At 46.9% G+C, this 20,882-nt stretch overlaps 1 protein-coding gene across 1 annotated transcript in view; it reads right to left on the reverse strand.

The window, feature by feature from the left end:
* LOC145350499 (basement membrane-specific heparan sulfate proteoglycan core protein-like) overlaps positions 1-18,094 on the reverse strand; it is a 190,354-nt gene extending 172,260 nt beyond the window's left edge. Inside the window, exons 1-3 of the mRNA XM_080199697.1 lie at positions 18,010-18,094; positions 16,025-16,354; positions 12,940-13,287 (exon numbers count right to left, since the gene is read on the reverse strand). Coding sequence (XP_080055823.1) covers positions 12,940-13,287; positions 16,025-16,354; positions 18,010-18,094 — 763 coding nt within the window. The remainder of the gene's footprint in view (positions 1-12,939; positions 13,288-16,024; positions 16,355-18,009) is intronic.
* Between the last annotated feature and the right edge of the window lie 2,788 nt (positions 18,095-20,882).

Raw genomic sequence — 20,882 nt, forward strand, 5'->3', positions numbered from 1 at the left:
GTTAGAGATTGTGATCTAGTAACATGTGTACAATGAGAAGCTTATTTGGAATATTTTTACATTCTAATAACATTCCCTTCAAGGTGACAGTAATTTATTTGACTCTATTTGGATGGACAGCTTCCCGAATTCCTACGTGTTGGCTCAGTGGAAGCAAGCTTGAATTTGAGGCTGATTGTGGCTTCAAACCCCAGTCTCGAGATTTGATTCTTGAACCCAGGCTGCCTTTTCTGTGCAGTACCGAGGGAGTGCTGCAGTGTCAGAAGGGCAGTCTTTTGGACGAGGTGTTAGACCGAGGCCCTCTGTCAGGTGGATGTGCTGAATCTCACAGCACGACTTTGAAGCAATGCCTTCACTCAAAGGGTTGTCAATCTTTGGAACTCGCAACCCCAGAGGGTGTGGGTGCTCCATCATTGAGAGAATTGAAGGCTGGGATGGACAGATTTTGGGTCTCTCTGGGAATTAAGTGGTTTGAGGAATGGCTGGGACAGTGGATGTGAGGGGAAAGATTGGCCTTGGTTGTGTTGATGAGTGGAGCAGGCTGGAGGGGGCGCAGTGAATCCTCAGCCCATATTTATGATTTAATATTCTAAAAGCAGCAGAGCTCTCCCTGTGTTCTTGCTGTGTTCCAATTGTTTCCTTTCTCTCCTAAACAGCAATGACTGCACGTCCAAAGCTCTTCACTCGGTGTAAAGGATTTTGAGGTGTTTGGAGGTTGTGAGAGGAGGAATATTAATGGAGGGTTCTCACTCTCTCTGAGAATTGTGGGACACAGAGAGTGGCCACAGCTTTGTGAGGTTGGCAGTGATCATGGAGACAGGGGATTGGGAATGAGAGCAGAGAGTCTGTGCTGCTCCAGGGGGACATAAAGAGGTTTGTCCCTGTGGTTTGGGGAGGAGGGGGTGATGGTGCGAGGCTGGGAGTGGACGGGAATGAGATTGGAAAGTGGAGATAGTAATTCACCAGCACACTCAGCCAATGACATGAGAATCCAGTGGGAAATCCAACATGATTGGATATTTGTTTCGTCACCCAGCCCATTCCCGTTGCTTGTGATTGGTGGATAGACTTGTCAATACAATGCTTGGGAACAATGAGATCGCAGAAAGTGGAAAACTTTGAGCATGTGGTGAATGTTGATCCTCAGACATATCCCAGTGCATTGTGGGGAGAGATATTTACCATGTACGTTGAGTCCAAGTCTGCTGGAGAATCTTCCAATTTCTGTAACAAGATGTAAACTGTAAAGATTAGATCAAGGTATTATTGTAAAAATGGGAAAGTAATAAATCCTGATGACAAAGGGTCAGGAATTATAATCTGGAGACATTTATATTTCCATGAATCTGCTGATTTCTAAAACACTTTAATTCAGCAAGCGGTAAAGTACATGTGGTGACTGTCCCTTTAAAGGGAACACAGCAGCAGAGGGTCACCTGCCTTGAGGGACTGATTGAGACAGAGAGTGGGTCATCACCCCACGGGCTGGAGTCCTACCTTACACAGAGACAGTCTGACGATGTGTAGGGACTGGGACAGCCGGGGGATTGCTGGCCTCTGCACAGTGTTAAACAACAAGATGAAATCACTGACAACAAATTGGAAAAAAGTTGTAAAATTGACAGAATGAAGTGAAGAAGAAGGAGAATTTAATGAGACAATAGAGAATAAACTGAGTTCCATAGAAGGCAACTTGGAAATAAGAACAGGTTCAGTGAAGAATTGAATCAGGAGAATGAGAGCTTGAAGAAGGAAGCTTGACAATGAGAGATTAACTGAAGAGGTAAAAACATTGAAATTGATGCAGAATCAGCAATTCAGACAGAGAAAGAAACTGAGATGACTCCCAGAACAAGATTGCTGAAACTGTCCTGCAAACGGAAAAGCAGCAAGCCTGTATGGAACAGTTCCATGCAAGGTTATATCTGGAGCTGTACATAGTTAAAGCCGACCAATAAAAGTGTTTGTGTTTGGACACACAAGCCTCAAGATCTCATCAATGAACCGTCAGGAAACGTTTTTGAACCTGTAAGCACCAAGTACCCGATTGGCCTGTTATAGACAAACTGATGTGTCTGTTGAAGCGAGTTGTGATGAAGTGCCTGTGCCAGAAGAGGGAGTGGTTATTGTAGCTCCTGTTAATGTCCATTGTGTGGAAGTATCTCAGACTACAGAGATACACCGTTCTACACAATACAGAAAATCCCTCAGAGACTGGATTTATAATTGTCCAACTCAGGCGTATAATGTTTCATTAGAATTTGGTCTTGAGTAACTGAGTTGTTGAAGATGGAATAAAAGAGTGAAATGGGGGGAATGTGGTGACTGTCCCTTTAAGGACAACACAGCAGAAGTGGTTTACCTGATTTGAGGAACCAATGAGCACAGAGAGTGGGGAATCACCCCACGGGCTGGAATCCTACCTTCCACAGAGACAGTCTGAAGACATTGAGGGACTGGGACAGCCGGGGGATTGCCGGCCTCTGCACAGTGTTTCCGAATTAATAAACTCCCTTTGTGTTCCTGACAAAGTCTGTAACGTGCATCATTACAGTTCATTACAAACACAACCTCTCACAGAAACGTTCCAGTGCAGGCAGAGGCCCTTCGGTCCATTGGGTCTGTACTGACTCACTGATGGAGAATTCCACCCAGTCCTACTCCCTGCCTTATCCTCACGGCCTTGCACATTCTTTCTTTACAGATATCAGTCTCATTCCCTTTCCAATACCTCGATCGAACCTGCCTCCACCTCCCTGGTGCTGAGCTGGAATTCTGAACGGCCACAGTCCCTGCGGTTCTCTGTTAGAGAGAGTGAGAGGGTGATCTGTGAGGAGGATGCAGAGATAATAGCAAGTGTTCCACTTGCCTTTTTAACTCTCCTATTCACGTGTTTTGTCACCTTCAGGGATCTGTGAGTCAGTGCTCCAAAATCCATCTGTCCCTCTGAGCTTCCAGTGTCCTGCCATTCATTAATGCTGGCCGAACCAGCGACACCCACATCCCGTGAAAGCAATCTCATCTCTCTTTCACACATCTCCAATTCTCACTTTGATACAACGGGAGGGAGAGCCTTCCCTATACTGAGGGTGCATTGTGGGTCGGAATGGAGTTCCTCGAGAGAAGCAGAGGTCAGGCAGCAGCCAGGAGAAGGACAGAGTACAGGTGAATCTGACCAACCTATTCCCAATAGTTCCTCATGAGTGAGGGGGGTGTCTGTGCATGATGGGGTGTGTGTGTGTGTGTGTGTGTGTGTCATTGAGTCACAGTAGTTTACAGCATGGAATTAGGCCCTTTGCCTTAACTTGTCCATACCACACAGTTTTTACCACTGAACTAGTCCCAATTGTCTTTGTTTAGCCCAATCGCTCGAAACCCATCTTACCTACCGTGGAGTTGCCGGCGTTGGACTGGAGTGAGGGTGCGTGTGTGTGAGTGGGTTGTTGTGTATGTGAGGGGGTGCATGTGCATGGGTGTGAGTGTGAGTGTGACGCTGTGTTTGAGGGTGTGTGTGTGTGAGGGTGTAAGTGGGCGTGTGTGTGAAGGCTTGTGTGTGGGTTTGTTTGAGGTTGTATGTGACTGTATGTGTGTGGGTGTGTCTGTGTGAGTTTATGTGTGGGAATGTGTGAGAGTGTGGGTCAGTGTGTGTGTGTGTGAGGGTGGGCGCGTTGGAATGGGAAGTTGTGAACATTCCTCTCCAGGTTGAATTTAACTTTCGGAGTTAATGATAACTCGAGTTTCCTGCAGTTTCTTCGGAAATTGGTTCACACAAACCAAAGGATTTGGAAAAGATGCCGCCACATTCTTCAAAAAGAATTGAAAAGTGCTTCTGCTGACAGACAGGTGGTGTGGGGAACTCAGTGCAGGTTGTTCTCACTCTCCTGTCTGTAACACTGCAATGATTTGTCATTCTTACAGTAATATGGATGGTGCTCCTGTGGAATACAATGTACTGCCTATTTTGGAAGCAGTTTGCAAAGCTGAAGTATGAAAAATACAGTAAAACACAACAGCTGGACGACATTTCCTTACCAAGGCAGAAGAAGCTGCTCCTCGTTTGCTGCGCTGGGTTTGATCTAAAAGGAAACACAACGATGTTACTTCCGAATAGATCCACGGAAAGATGGAGCTTTTTAAACTTGGAATGAGAGCGATTGAAAAATGCCCGTGTCACCTTGGGCAGTTTTCTCAGAGTGAAGCTAATGGGGGAGATGGGGATTATTCTCCATCAGCTGCACTGTCTTCAAAAACTCATCATCCAAATCAGAATCTCACACAACAGGAGGAGGCCATTCCCCCCATTCAGCTTGTACTAGCTCATTAATAGAGCTATTGCGCTTCATCCCACATTCCTACTTTTTATCCACAATCCTGGAAATTCCTCATCCTCCAGCACTTGTCCAACTCTCTTTTCCCATTATTTCTGGAATCAGCTTCCACCACATTCCCAGCTCGAGTATTCCACATCCCGACAACTCTCATTTAGAACATAGAACATAGAACATAGAACATTACAGCGCAGAACAGGCCCTTCGGCCCACGATGTTGCGCCGACCAGTTACAAAAACAATGACCCACTAGCCTATACCAATCCCTTTTCGTCCATAAACCTATCCAGAGATCTCTTAAACACCCCCAAACTAGACGCATTTACAACTGCAGCAGGCAGGGCATTCCAATCCCTCACCACCCGCTGGGTAAAGAACCTACCCCTGCAATCCGTCCTGTAGCTACCCCCCCTTAATTTAAAGCCATGCCCCCTCGTGCTAGCTTTCTCCATCCGAGGAAAAAGGCTATCACTATCCACCCTATCTAAACCTCTAATCATCTTATATGTTTCAATAAGATCCCCTCTTAGCCGCCTTCTTTCCAACGAAAACAACCCTAGATCCCTCAGTCTCTCCTCATAGGACCTCCCCACCATACCAGGCAACATCCTAGTAAACCTCCTCTGCACCCTCTCCAACGCCTCCACATCCTTCTTGTAATGCGGGGACCAGAACTGCACACAGTACTCCAAGTGCGGCCGCACCAGAGTAGTGTACAGTTGCAACATTACACTGCGACTCCTAAATTCAATCCCCCTACCAATAAACGCCAAGACACCGTACGCCTTCTTGACAACCTTATCTACTTGATTCCCAACTTTCAGGGATCTATGTACACACACACCTAGATCCCTCTGTTCATCCACACTATTCAAAGTCCTCCCGTTAGCCCTATACTCGACACATCTGTTGCTCCTACCAAAGTGAATTACCTCACACTTCTCCGCATTAAATTCCATCCGCCACCTCTCGGCCCAGCTCTGCAACCTATCTAAGTCTCCCTGCAGACTATGACACCCTTCCTCACAATCTACCACACCTCCAACTTTGGTGTCATCAGCAAATTTACTAATCCACCCAACTATACCCTCATCCAGATCATTAATAAAAATTACAAACAACAGTGGCCCCAAAACAGATCCCTGAGGCACACCACTTGTAACTGCACTCCATGATGAATATTTACCATCCACCACCACCCTCTGTCTCCTATCTGATAGCCAATTCCTGATCCAACTTCCTAGATTACCCACAATCCCATACATCTGCATTTTCTGCAGAAGCCTACCATGGTGAACCTTATCGAACGCCTTACTAAAATCCATGTATACCACGTCAACTGCCTTACCCCCATCCACCTCTTTGGTCACCTTCTCAAAAAACTCAATAAGGTTAGTAAGGCACGACCTACCCGCTACAAAACCATGCTGACTATTTCAAATCAATTCATTACACTCCAAATAACTATAAATCCTATCCCTAATAATTTTTTCTAAATTTCTCCCCATCTGCCCTCTAGATCTTTACCCAGTGATTTGAAATCGATGATTGCTGGTTACTGATCCGTTCACCAGAGGGAATAGATTTTCTCTCTCTCAAAACCTCACCATCTTTAAACTCTTTACTGGGTCAGATCTGAACCTTCTCTATCCCGAGGAATCCCTCTGTGAACGGACAATATGCTCCATCTACAAAGGCATGATCACTACATGCTGGTGACACAGAGGAGGCTGTTCCTTTCTGGAAGTTTCTATCTCTTTGGAGCCACTGGCTGCAGCATTGCCAGACTGAGGGGGTGTTTCACAGTGCAGCGACAAGGCTGGGGGCAGCCTCCTGCCATCTTCATTCTGTAGGATGTAGATTTACAACCTTTAACAGGAAATTCTGTCAGTCAGACAATGAATTGGTCAAATTATTAGCAAGTTAATTACATCACAAAACTATCAACATCAAAGGGACATCTGGGATTGAGAGTAATTCCTGCCAAACTTTGCAATAATGATTGAATTAGTTTACTTACTATCCACTGTTGCGGACACAGGGTTCTGGTCTCCATCAGGATCCCTAAAGAAATGCCACACATTAGCTTCATTGAGGCTTTACCACAGAACAGCGCTGTAATATTCACACTCTGGGTGGAGATGCAGTTTAGATTTTTCAACATGGATTTCCCATCTGAGTTTTTTATGGAAGACTTCACGGATGAACAAGATCGATCGATTCATTCCCTCAATAAACAGAACTTGCTCTAGCAATAACACAAAGAATTTGACCAAAATCAGAAGGCATGCTGGGAAGCTTGATCAGGATGGGTAAATATGATTGGATTGTTTCCTTGTGGGGAGGGTAATGGCTGAAGTAGGCTGCTTACACAGACTGTCCATTCGAACTGTTCTCACTTGGTCTGAGCATCATGAGGGACTGTGCAGCTAGCGAGACACAGGCATGAAACCAGCGCTCTGATCGAGTTCATTAGGTGGGCTGGGTGGGGAATTATCCAGCACTTATATCCTGAGGGTGATGTTTCGTACTTTAACTGTTCAAACCTTCCTGACTCTCAGCAGCAGTTAGGTGCCTGTTGGTCAGTGCTGGAGTCAGTGTGATGCTGTGACAGTTGGAGATGACTGGCACCAGTTGAGTATCTGGACATGTGTGGCTCTCATCAGTAGCAGGTCACTCCCCGTCAACTGTACACTACAAGGGAAAAGTTACTCCTCACTAAAAGCAGCAAGTTATAAAATAGTGCCCCTGCCCAGTTACAGCAACAGACACAAGATGAATCATATTTACCTTGGTGTGGAGTTCCTTGCTGAACAGAACCTCTTTTTCACAAGATAACCCGTGAGAGGAGCAACGCAGAACAAGACAACCAAGGACAGAATGATAGCGAGGATGAACACAACGGGATCTGAAGTACAGAGATTGTTGTAGGATGATTCTTCTGTAAAATATCAGAATGTTACACACACTACAGCTTCAGTTTGAGTAATGTACATCGACCGGAATGGAAATAAAATCAGACAGAACCTGTTTCCGTCAGTTTCTGCTGAACACATTCGGGTAAAATTGTCCCTTTCATACGGGGCAAGTTAACAACCTGGAATGAAAGGCCAGTGCCACAGAATGGCTTCTTCCTCTAACATTGTTGCCTTTTTTTATGGATCTGAAACAAGCCCAAAGATCAGTCGTACAGCAGGGCAGAGACCCCTGATCCAATGGCAGTTTGCACCAATACCAAAGAATCGCAGGGGAACATTCAAAAAAATCCCAGAACTTCCAAACGCTTGTTTGTGTGAAGTTGGGAGGATGAGGAATGATCCGCCTTCCCCTGCCTGTCCACACTCACCAAACCTCACTCACTCAGCAACCATCTCTCCAGTGCTGCACCCAGAGGGATGTGGATGCTCCATTGTTAAATACATTTAAGGCTGGAATAGAGAGATTTTGCTCTGTCGGGGAATTCAGAGATACGGTGACAGAGAGACGGGGTTTAACTGGAGTTGGCAGACGCACCTCTGCAATTTCAACCCCAGGAATTAAACCTGAAGTTGGGTACATTTCTTCCATCGACAATGTGCTGAAGTTAGTATTGATTTGGAACCTACATTGTCTGTTAAAAATATAACAAAAGGACGCTGATGCTTTCTAAAGTTCGATGTAATGAAAAAAGGCCCAGCTAGAGTGGACGTGGTGAGGATGTTTCTACTGGTGGGAGAGACTGGAACTCGAGGTCACAACTTCAGAGTGAAGGAACACTCCTTTAAAACTGAGATGAGAAGGAATTTCTTCAGCCAGAGAGTGGTGAATCTGTGGAACTCATAGCCACACAGGGTTGTGGAGGCCAGGTCATTGAGTGTCTTTAACACAGAAATAGATAGAGTTTTGATCAGTAAGAGGATCCAGGGTTATGGGAAGAAGGCAGGAGAATGGGGATAAATATCCTATCAGCCATGATTGAATGGCAGAGCAGACTTGATGGGCCGAGTGGACTAATTCTACTCCTATATCTTATGGTCTGATGGTCGTATGGTGAGCAGGCAGACAGGGAGCAGATAAAGTTCTACACGGAGAAATGTGAGGAGATACATGTCGGTGGGAAGAACATAAAGAGACAATGTAAATAAGGGCTACAAATCTAAAGGGGACGCGGAAACAGAGGCAGCTGAGTGTGTGAATGTATAATTCATTGAAGCTGACAGGACAGGCGGAGAGAGCAGTTAATAAAGCACACAGTCTCCTGGGCTTTGGAGAAGGATTGTAGAAATTCGGACTGATTTCCATGGGGGAGAGAAGGTGGAGAGGAGATTTGACACATATTCAAAATCATTGGAGATCTGACAAGAGATCGGGAGAAACTGTTCACATTGTGAAAGGATCGAGAACCACAGGGAATCAAAATAAAGTAATTTATCAAAGTGAAATTAAGAAAAAACATTTTCACACAGCGAGTGGTGAGGATCTGGAATGTACTGTCTGAGAGTGTGGTGGAGACAGGTTCAGCAAGAAGTCTCACAAAACCAGGTTAAAGTCCAACATGTTTATTTAGTTGCAGGAGCCACTAGTTTTCGGAACGCTGCTCCTTTATCAGGTAACTGGGAGCTCTGTTCACAAACAGGACAGATAAAGACACAAACTCAATTTTCAAAAGATGTTTGGAATGTGAATCTTTACAGGTAATCAAGTCTTAAAGGTACAGACAATGTGACTGGAGAGAGGGTTAAGCACAGGTTAAAGAGATGTGTATTGTCTCCAGCCAGGACAGTTAGTGACACTTTGCAAGCCCTACTTCTTGTCTCCAAACAACTGCATAACCTCAAACAGACAATTGTCTGTCGCAAACTCCCCAGCCTTCAGGAGAACAGTGACCATGACACAACACATCCCTGCCACAGCAACCTCTGCAAGACTTGCTGGATCATCGACACGGATGCCATCATCTCACGTGAGAACACAACCCAGGTACACGGTACACTTGTGACTCGGTCAACATTGTCTACCTGATGCACTGCAGGAAAGGATGTCTCAAGGCATGGTACACTGGGGAGACCATGCACACTCTACAACAATGGATGCATGAACACTGCTCGAGAATCACCAGGCAATAAGATCCACCAAGATTGGTGGAACGGCAAATTGTGCGGAGGGTGTGGAGAGTCTGCAGAAGGATCTAGATAGGCTGGGCGAATGGGCCAGGAACTGGCAAATGGAATTTAATGTTGGCAAATGTGAGGTTGTCCACTTTGGTAGGAATCATGGTAGGAAGGACTATTACTTACGTGGCGAAAAACTGCAGCAGGCGACGGTGCAGAGGGACCTCGGGGTCCTTGTGCATGAGTCGCAAAAACCCAGCCTACAGGTGCAGCAGGTGGTCAGGAAGGCAAATGGGATGCTGGCCTTCATAGCGAGGGGGATTGAATATAAAAGTAGGGAGGTCTTGCTGCAGCTGTACAGGGCACTGGTGAGGCCGCAGCTGGAGTACTGTGTGCAGTTTTGGTCGCCGCACTTACGCAAGGATATTTTGGCCTTGGAGGGAGTGCAGAGGAAGTTTACTAGGCTGATTCCGGAGTTGAGGGGGTTGAAATATGAGGAGAGGCTGAATAAACTGGGCTTGTACTCGTTTAGAAGAATGAGGGGAGATCTCATTGAGACGTAAAAGATGATGAATGGGATGGATAGGATAGAGGTGGAGATGCTCTTCCCGCTCAGAAAGGACAGTAGGACTAGGGGGCACAGCCTCAAGATAAAGGGGGGGCGGTTTAGAACAGAGTTGAGGAGGAACTTCTTCACTCAAAGGGTGGTGAAACTCTGGAATTCTCTGCCCGTTGAAGTGGTGGAGGCTGCCTCGCTAAATATTTTTAAGATGCGGGTTGATGGGTTTTTGATAAGAGAGGGGATTAAGGGTTATGGGGAGAGGGCGGGAATGTGGAACTGAGCCACGACAGATCAGCCATGATCTTATTGAATGGCGGGGCAGGCTCGAGGGGCTAGATGGCCTACTCCTGCTCCTATTTCTTATGTTCTTATGTTCAATAGTGTTCTCTTCCTGTTGGGGAACACTTCAGCAGTCACGGGTATTCGGCCTCTGATTTTGTGTAAGCGTTCTCCAAGGCGGCCTTCACGACACATGACAATGCAGAGTCGCTGAGCAGAGACTGATATCCAAGATCCGCACATGAGGATGGCCTCAACTGGGATAAGAACATAAGAAATAGGAGCAGGAGTCGGCCACCTAGCCCTTCGAGCCTGCCCCGTCATTCAATAAGACCACGGCTGATCTGAAGTGGATCAGTTCCACTTTCCCGCTTTCTCCCCATAACCCTTAATTCCCTTGTCGGTCAAAAACCTATCTACCCGTGACTTAAATATATTTATCGAGGTAGCCTCCACTACTTCAACGGGCAGAGAATTCCAGAGATTCACCACCCTTTGAGTGAAGAAGTTCCTCCTCAACTCTGATCTAAACTGCCCCCCCCCTTATCTTGAGGCTGTGCCCTCTAGTCCTGCTATCCTTTCTAAGCGGGAAGAATCTCTCTACCTCTACCCTCTCCATCACTTTCATTATCTTATACATCTCTATAAGATCCCCCCTCATCCTTCTAAACTCCAACGAGTACAGACCCAGTCTATTCAGTCTCTCTTCATAGTCCAACCCCCTCATCTCCGGTATCAGCCTCGTGAACCTCCTCTGCACTCCCTCCAAGGCCAAAATATCCTTGCGCAAGTGCGGCGACCAAAACTGCACACAGTACTCCAGCTGCGGCCTCACCAGTGCCCTGTATAGTTGCAGCAAGACCTCCCTACTTTTATATTCAATCCCCCTTGCTATAAAGGCCAGCATCCCATTCGCCTTCCTGATCACATGCTGCACCTGCAGACTGGATTTTTGCGACTCATGCACAAGGACCCCCAGGTCCCTCTGCACTGTAGCATGCTGCAGCTTTTCGCCCTTTAAATAGTAATCCCTCCTACTATTATTCCTGCCAAAGTGGATAACCTCACACTTGCTAACATTGTACTCCATCGGCCAGGTCCCCGCCCACTCGCTCAGCCTACCCAGGTCCCTCTGCAGACTTTCCACACCCTCCATGCAATTTGCTTTACCATTCGTCTTTGTGTCATCAGCAAATTTCGTCACCCTACAATTAACCCCTCCTCCAGATCATCGATATAAATGGTAAATAGCTGAGGCCCCAGCACCGATCCCTGCAGCACACCACTAGTCACCAACCGCCAATCAGAATAGCACCCATTGATACCAACTCTCTGCTTCCTATTAGACAACCAATCCTCTGTCCACGCTAACACCTTACCCCCAACTCCATGCCCCCTAACCTTATGTAACAACCTTTTATGAGGCACCTTATCAAATGCCTTTTGAAAATCTAGAAACACCACATCCACCGGTTCCCCTCTGTCTACCGCACTAGTCACATCCTCATAGATATCCAATAAGTTCATCAAACAGGACTTCCCCTTAACGAATCCGTGCTGCGTCTGCTCTATCAAACCATTCCTTTCCAGGTGCCTCGCTATTTCTTCTTTGATGACGGATTCAAGCATTTTTCCAACTACAGACTTTAAACTAACCGGCCTATAATTCCCTGCCTTTTGTCTGCTACTTTTTTCAAACAGCGACCATTTTCCAATCTTCAGGCACTTCCCCGGAATCCAGTGAATTTTGGTAGATAGCTACTAAGGCATCCACTATCACCTCTGCCATTTCCTTCAGAACCCTGGGATGCATTCCATCTGGTCCTGGGGACTTGTCCACCTTCAGTCCCATTAGTCTATCAAGCACTACCTCTTTCGTGACAGCAATCACATTCAGGCCCTCAACTCCTACCATCCTTCTATCTTTAATATCTGGATCTTGGGTTCATGTCACACTATCTATCAGGCACTCCCACGCTTGGGCTAGCAAAATCTCACGAACTGTCCTGCTGGAGACAATACACATCTCTTTAACCTGTGCTTAACCCTCTCTCCACTCGTATTGTCTGTGACTTTAAGACTTGATTACCTGTAAAGACTTGTGTTCCATCCATTATTTTGTAAATTGAGTTTGTGTCTTTATGTCCCCTGTTTGTGAACAGGACACCCACTTACCTGCTGATGGAGCAGCGCTCCAAAAGCTAATGGCTTGTGGTATCAAATAAACCTGTTGGACTTTACCCTGGTGTTGTCAGAGTTCTTACTATGTTTACCCCAGTCCAACGACAGCATCTCCACATCATGGAGACAGATTCACACAGTGAGTGGTTAGGCTCTGGAACGTACTGTCTGAGAGTGTGGTGGAGACAGGTTCAATTGAAGCATTCAAAATGGAATGAGACTGTTATCTGAAGTGGGGGAATGTTCAGGGTTCCAGGGAGAAGGCAGGGGAATGGCGCTAGGTGAGTTGAGCATTCAGAGCAATGGTGAGGACATGATAGGCTGAATGGTCTCCTCTGCCATTCTGCGATTCAGTTTCTCACTTATGTCCCTCCAGGCCTGACTTCTGAACCAGCCCAACCTAATTCAATCTCTGGAATGAAAGCCTGGATGAGCACTCTGCCATTCTGTCTGCTTCCTTCCATTCCATGCACACACCAGTCACTCAGCATTGACTTACCAGTGACACTGAGCTGGGTCCCTGCTCCATGGATGTAGCTCCACACACTGCATCTGTACACAGCTGTATCATTGAGGGTCACATTCACAATGGTCAGAATGTAGCTGTTGCTGCCGACATTCCGGGAAGGCTGGAAACGGTGGTGGGAATCCCGGGACTTGGTAATGGTGCCATTCACAAACTGGCTGATCAGCCACTCAGTGTGGTAGCCAGCTCTCTGGTAATGCCAGTGGACATCAGTGTCAGTCACACTGGCATTGTACATGGCACATTGTAAGTCGACAGCCTGACCCTCTGGCACCTTGCTGACTGTTGGATACTGCATGAGGACTGGGTCAGACAATGGAGCTGTTAATATTGAGAAAGAAAAATCATAGAACTTGAAATGCAACATTTTAGAAATCTTCTTCTGGTTACAATAATGATTTGCAGAGAATTCTCTCAATCTCCCAACATGGAAATTGTTGTTTGCAATCCTGCCACAGCAACCTCTGCAAGACATGCCGGATCATCGACATGGATACCATCATCACACGTGAGAATACCATCCACCAGGTACACGGTAAATACTCTTGCAACTCGGCCAACATTGTCTACCTGATACGTTGCAAGAAAGGATGTCCCAAAGCATGGTACATTGGGGAGACCATGCAGACGCTACGACAACGGATGAATGAACATCGCTCGACAATCACCAGGCAAGACTGTTCCCTTCCTGTTGGCGAACACTTCAGTGGTCACGGGCATTCAGCCTCTGACCTTCGGGTAAACGTTCTCCAAGGCGGCCTTCACGACACACGACAGCACAGAGTCGCTGAGCAGAGACTGATAGCCAAGTTCCACACACATGAGGACGGTCTCAACAGGGATCTTGGGTTCATGTCGCACTATCTGTAACCCCCGTGACTTGCCTGGGTTTGCAAAACCTCACTCACTGTGCTGTCTGGAGACAATACACATCTCTTTAACCTGTGATCAGTGCTCCTTCCACTCACATTGTCGGCCACTTTAGGACTTGAACAGCAGGTTAGGTGTAAAGATTCGCATTCTAATCAGTAATCTCTAAACTGTCTGTGCTTTATATGCTCTGTCTGAGGCCAGAACTCTCCATTCACATGACAAAGAGGGAAACCTCGAAAGCTTGTGCGTTTACTATCAAATAAATCAGTTGGACTAAAACCTGGTGTTGTCAGACTTTTCAAGTGTACAAACAGGCATTGAAAAGCCAAAAAGAAAGAAACCTCTTGAAGCTTCCGAAATGCCTGACAAAAATAGGAGCACTTTGCTTCAAACCATGTTAATACTATCTAATAGACTAGCTCCCTAGTCAGTTTGGAATTCAGCCAAGCATTCATAATTGGCCCATCTGATAACTCCATCAACAGTAGCATATTGAACAGATAGCCAGACAGTTGTTTCTGGAGATGAAATGGCCTGGCACTTGACTCTGCTCGTTCTACACATCTCAGCCTCAATTGTCTTTCCCAGGATGTGGACATTATATCCTCGGCTAACATATGCTCATCATCCCTAAGACTCTCCCTATTCCTGCTACCCAGCAGTGTGCCAAACTTCAAACCTCACCCATTCCTCCTCCCTGATCGCAGCCTCCATTGCTTCCCTGATCATTTCTCACGTCCAACATTATATTCCCATAAATCCCTAATTCCCTGAATCCCACCCTGCTCACTGCTTTCCTCACCTTTTCCTCTCCATCCGCAGTCATACCCAGCACAAAGGAAGATGGTTGGAGGCCAATCATCTCAGCTCCAGGACATCACTGCAGGAGTTCCTCAGGGTAGTGTCCTCGGCCCAACCATCTTCAGCTGCTTCATCAATCACCTTCCCTCCGTCATAAGGTCAGGAGTGGGGATGTTCATTAATGATTGGACCATTCATTACTCCCCCATTACTGAAGCAGCCTGTTCCTGCACACAGCAAGACCTGGACAACATTCAGACTTGGGCTGATATGTGGAAGGTAACATTTCCCCACACAAGTGCCAGGCAATGAACATCTCCAACAACAGAGGATCTAACCATCGCCCCTTCACATTCAATGGCATTTCCATCACTGAATCCCCCACTGTCAACATCCTGGGGGTTACCATTGACCAGAAACAGAACTGGACTAGCCCTGTAAAAGCTATGGTTACAAGAGCAGGTCAGAGACTGGGAATCCTGCAGACGGTAACTCACCTCCTGACTCCCCAAAGCCTGTCCACCACCTACAAGGTACAAGTCAGGAATGTAATGGAATACTCTCCACTTGCCTGGATGAGTGCAGCTCCAATAACACTCAAGAAGCTTGACACCATCCAGAACAAAGCCAATGTGTTTGATTGGGACACCACCCATCGCATTAAACATTCACTCCCACCACCATGGACACACAGTGACAGCCGTGTGTACCATCTACAAGATGCACTGCAGGAACTCACCAAGGCTCCTTTAACAGAACCTTCTAAACCTATAACCTCTACCATTTCTGCGCTCTGTGACTCTGTAACTTGGTGACTTTGACTCTAAAAGGACAAGGGCAGCAGGCACATGGTGAACACCACCACCTGGAGGCTTCTCTCCCAGTCACTCACCATCCTGACTTGGAAATATATCACCGTTCCTTCACTGTCGCTGGGTCAGAATCCTGGAATTTCCAATGCTGACAGCACTGTGGATGTACCTACACCACATGGGCTGCAACAGATCAAGAGGTTGTTTCACCACCACCTTCTGAAGGGTAACTAGGGATGGACCCTAACCAGTAATGCCCACCAAGAATGAATATAAAACAGAAACAGCTGGAGACAGCACTCTGACAAAAAGCTGAGTAAACAAAGGAGAGGGAGAAAGATTAGAAACAAACAGAAACAGAGAAACAGAGAAAATGTCAAAGAATTGAAGACTGAGAAATCAGGAGCGATGCACAATTTTTATTCTTTGATAAAAGTGCATGAGATCACCCAGTCTATTTTCCTAATGTGTTCCCTTTACCCCAGGGGTTTGTGATATTTCTCACATACTCACTTCCCACACAGTCACAAATGGTGATGACTTCAGGAGATTGTTTTGTAAACTGGACTTACTGGTTACTTTCAGCTGTGTCCCATTGCCACTGATATCTCCCCACACTGAGCAGTAATAGACGGCAGTGTAACTGGGCTGCACCATGGTGATTGTCAGAATGAAGCTGTTATTGGAGGTGTGTCTGGAAGGCTGGAATCGCTCAGTGAAACCTGGGCTCCGGTGTATGTTATTCCCTGTATCCTGTGTTAAAACTCTCTCCCTATCTTTCCCAGGTAGCTCCCGGTACCAGTGAACATCAGTGTGTGACACTGCGGCGTTCCTCACGGTGCACTGTAACCATGCAGTCTGACCCTCTGTGACACGTTCCACACTCGGAGACTGGATAAGGACTGGAACATTCACACCTTTAAACAGAGGAAAAACAAATCAGTGAGTGACAGAAATCAGTGAGTGACAGAAATCAGTGAGTTAAATTCTGAGCTGAAGGTTTCGAATTCCTGTGAGTATTTAAAGGCAGTAAAAAGTCTGACAACACCAGGTTTTAGTCCAACCTATTTATTTGATAATATACTCACAAGCTTTCGGGTTAGCCCCTTCGTCAGGTGAATGGAGAGTCCAGGCAGTAGAGTTTCTGTGTGAAAGTGAGAGAGTCTCTGTTCTCCTGATGTTTTTGTTTAACAGGTTGTAAGACTGGTGTGGCTCATTACTGATTCACAGCAAACACAACACATTGGTATGTTAGCCTTTATAGGAAGGGGTATAGAATATAAGAGCTGGAGTCTAATATTGCAGTTGTACAGAACGTTGGTTAGGCTGCATTTGGAGTACTGCGTCCAGTTCTGGTCGCCTTACTACCGGAAGGACGTGGAGACTCTGGAGAGAGTGCAGAGGAGGTTTACCAGGATGTTACCTGGTCTGGAAGGACTGGGGTATGAGGAAAGATTGAAGAAATTGGGGCTCTTTTCCCTTGAAAGACGCCGACTGAGGGGGGATCTAATAGAGGTATATAAGATTATGAAGGGTATAGATGGAGTAAACAGAGGTAAGCTATTTCCCATGATAGAGACACGTCGGACAAGGGGCCATGGACTTAAGGTGAGGGGGGAGAGGTACAACACAGATATTAGAGGGAGGTTTTTCACACAGAGGGTAGTGGGGGTATGGAATGCTCTGCCAAGTAAGGTGGTGGAGGCAAACACGCTAGAGTCATTTAAGAGTAACTTAGGCACATGAGTGGGTTGGAGATGGGTGGATATAGGAGGTTGTTTTAAATAAGGTTCATTAGCATTGGGGCATCCCTGGTAATGCAAATGGGTACAGTATGATAATAATGTCTTTCTCTTTTCATTCACAGGTTTTAAGTTGGTCCACCTCGTGTCCAACGAGGGGCATACACGCGATGGGTCGTACTGGGGCTGCTCTTGGTTGTTCGAGATTGGCCTAGTGCTTCATGTCGTTAGTGTGTGCCTAAACTGGACCAGATACTGGGCAAGACGACAGCTCAGTGACTATCACTGATTGCTGTGCAGACACATGGATTTGGGCTGGTGTCTGTGGGAGTTTGCGCATTCTCCCCGTGCTTGCGTGGGTTTTCTCCGGGTGCTCCGGTTTCCTCCCACACCCCAAAGATGTGCTGTTCAGCTGATTGGCAGGAATAAATTGTCCCTAAATCAGTTTCCCTCAATCTGGAGGGCCATAAAACATTAGACAGGGGTCGTGGGGGGAGAGGGGGACTGGTGGTGTTGGGATGGCATCGCGGGCTCGTTGGGCCGAAGGGCCTGTTTCCCGGGCTGATTTTGTTCTTTGTTATTTGTGTGAGGAAATGAGTGAAAATATCTGGGATAAGGATATGAGCTGGGATAGCAGGATCAGTGTAGAGTGATGTGTGTCTGAATGGGGAACAGCTCCTATTACACTTCCCAATCTCAGCCTCTCCCTGTTCCCATGGTAACCCCAAACCCCACACATCATCACAAACTCATCTCCAACACACTCATCTGGAAGAGGTTATTGCTGTGGATTATTGGAATAAAACTCTACTTACTGGTTACATTCAGCCGGCTTCCTTTCCCCGACTCCGATGTCGCCACTGAGCAGTAATAGACGGCAGTGTCACTGGGCTGCACCATGGTGATTGTCAGAATGAAGCTGTTATTGGAGGTGTCTCTGGAAGACTGGAATCGCTCAGTGATACCTGGGCCCCGGGTTATGCTGTTCGGCGGTTCATCTAATAAAACCAACTCCCTATCTTTCCCAGGTCGCTCCCGCTCCCAGAGAACAACAGCGCGTGAGACTGTGGCGTTCCTCACGGTGCACTGTAACCGTGCAGTCTGACCCTCTGTGACACGTTCCACACTCGGAGACTGGATAAGGACTGGAACATTCACACCTTTAAACAGAGGAAAAACAAATCAGTGAGAGACAGAAATCAGTGAGTGACAGAAATCAGTGAGTTAAATTCTGATCTGAAGGTTTGAAATTCCTGTGAGTATTTAAAGGGACAGTCCAGGCAGTAGAGTTTCTGTGTTAAAGGGAGGGAACAGGTTCTAAGGTTGATCTTGCTGTGTTAGTTTGTTTCTGCTCTATATCCTGGGGGTGACAGTGTGCTGTCCTCAGCAATACAGATGTGTTGATCTAACAGTGAAATACAATGTTGTCCTCACACTGTGGAACAGCTCTCTCAGACAAAGCTCCCCCTCCCTGATTTTGGGTGGAATTCTCCGGTCCCGCCCGCGGAGAGTTTGGTGACGTCGGGAGCAGGAGGGAAAAAGTCGGAATCCCACCGGGATTAAAGAAGTTTGTAATCCTCCTAAAGACGGGGTTAGGGCAGGGTGAAAAAGTTAGAAGGATAAAGTGTCTCTCTGTCCCTCTGCAGCGAATTCCCACTTTGATCCAAATTCTCCAATACACTCAGTGTGTGCAGTGGGAAAAGTCCTTTTCTTATTCAGAGCTGTGAAGAGGCCTCACACTGACCTCTCAGCCCTGCAATCCAGGCTCAGGTTTTGCCCCACTATCTGTCAGGATCCTTCCCCAAGGGTCTCCAGCTTCAGCCCCTGTTGCTTGTTTGTGCTCCCAGCACCCAGTCAGTCTGGGTGGGGTTTGTGTGGATTTAGTAATGAATAATCAGACAGGTTTAATTCAGAATCTGACTGGAAGGGGACATTTAGCAAACAGAGATCAGAACATGGGAGAGTTTGACATTAAGTTTCAGACAGAGAAAGATTACTCACAAACAGAGCTTTGAAACTGAGGAAAGGCTGCCTTTGCTGGAAAGAGACCATTTGTCCCATCAACACTGCACTGACTCTCCAAAAGAGCATCTTATCCAGGCCCTATCCCTGTTACCCCACAGATTTGCCCTGCTCATCGTACTGACACTAAGGGGAAATTTCCCACGGCCAATCCACCTAACCCGCACATCTTTGGACTGTGAGAGAAAACCGGAGCACCCGGAGCAAACCCATGCAGACATGGGGAGAATGTGCAATCTCCACACAGTTAGAACATAGAACATAGAACATAGAACACTACAGCACAAACAGGCCCTTCGGCCTACGAGTTGCGCCGATCATATCAACACCTATCTATAACCCCCAATCCCATAAAACCCCATATACTCATCCAGAAGTCTTTTAAAAGACCCCAGCGAGTTCGCCTCCACCACCACTGACGGCAGCCGATTCCACTCACTCACCACCCTCTGAGTGAAAAACTTACCCCTAACATCACTTCTGTACTTTCCTCCCCGCACCTTAAATCTGTGTCCTCTCGTAGTGACCATTTCAACCCGGGGAAATAGCCTCTGAGAATCCACCCTATCCATTCCTCTCAACATTTTATAAACCTCTATCAGGTCGCCTCTCAACCTTCGTCTCTCCAGGGAAAAGAGACCCAGCTCCCTCAACCTAACTTCATAAGTCATGCCTCCCAGTCCAGGCAACATCCTTGTAAATCTCCTCTGTACCCTTTCAATAGCTTCTACGTCTTTCCTATAGTGAGGCGACCAGAACTGCGCACAGTACTCCAAATGAGGCCTGCCAAGGGTCTTATAAAGTTGCAGCATTACCTCCCGACTCCTAAACTCAATCCCTCGATTAATGAAGGCCAGTACACCATACACCTTCTTGACCACCTCTTCCACCTGCGAGGCCGATTTAAGAGTCCTGTGGACCCGGACCCCAAGATCCTTCTGCTCTTCAACACTACTAAGACTCCTGCCCTTGATAGTGTACTCGTTCATCCCGTTGGTTCTGCCAAAATGGACGACTACGCATTTATCCGCGTTGAAGTCCATCTGCCACTTCTCCGCCCAGTCCTGCATCCTATTTATGTCCTGCTGCAACTTTTGACATCCTTCCAGACCATCCACAACACCACCGACCTTCGTGTCATCAGCGAACTTACTTACCCATCCCTCCACTTCCTCATCCAGGTCATTTATGAAAATGACAAACAGCAAGGGTCCTAGAACAGATCCCTGGGGCACTCCACTGGTGACTGACCTCCATTCAGAAAAAGACCCATCCACAACAACTCTCTGCCTTCTGCAGGCAAGCCAGTTCTGGATCCACAAGGCCAAAGGCCCTTGGATCCCATGCCCTCTCACCTTCTTAAGAAGTCTTGCATGGGGGACCTTATCAAACGCCTTGCTGAAGTCCATGCACACCTCATCCACGGCACTTCCTTCGTCAATGTGTTCAGTCACATTATCGAAGAACTCAACTAGGCTCGTAAGGCATGACCTGCCCTTGACAAATCCATGCTGACTATTCCTGATCATGTCAAACCTCTCCAAATGCTCGTAAATCTTGTCCCTCAGAAGCCTCTCCATCAGCTTACCAACCACTGAGGTCAGACTCACCGGTCTGAACCTCAGGGCATGAACCTCGGGTCAGTAGTTTTAGCTGGGGTAAGGGC

The sequence above is a fragment of the Carcharhinus amblyrhynchos genome, chromosome 12, assembly GCF_965287045.1.
Source record: "Carcharhinus amblyrhynchos chromosome 12, sCarAmb.v2.hapA, whole genome shotgun sequence".
NCBI classification, from domain to species: Eukaryota; Metazoa; Chordata; class Chondrichthyes; order Carcharhiniformes; family Carcharhinidae; genus Carcharhinus; species Carcharhinus amblyrhynchos.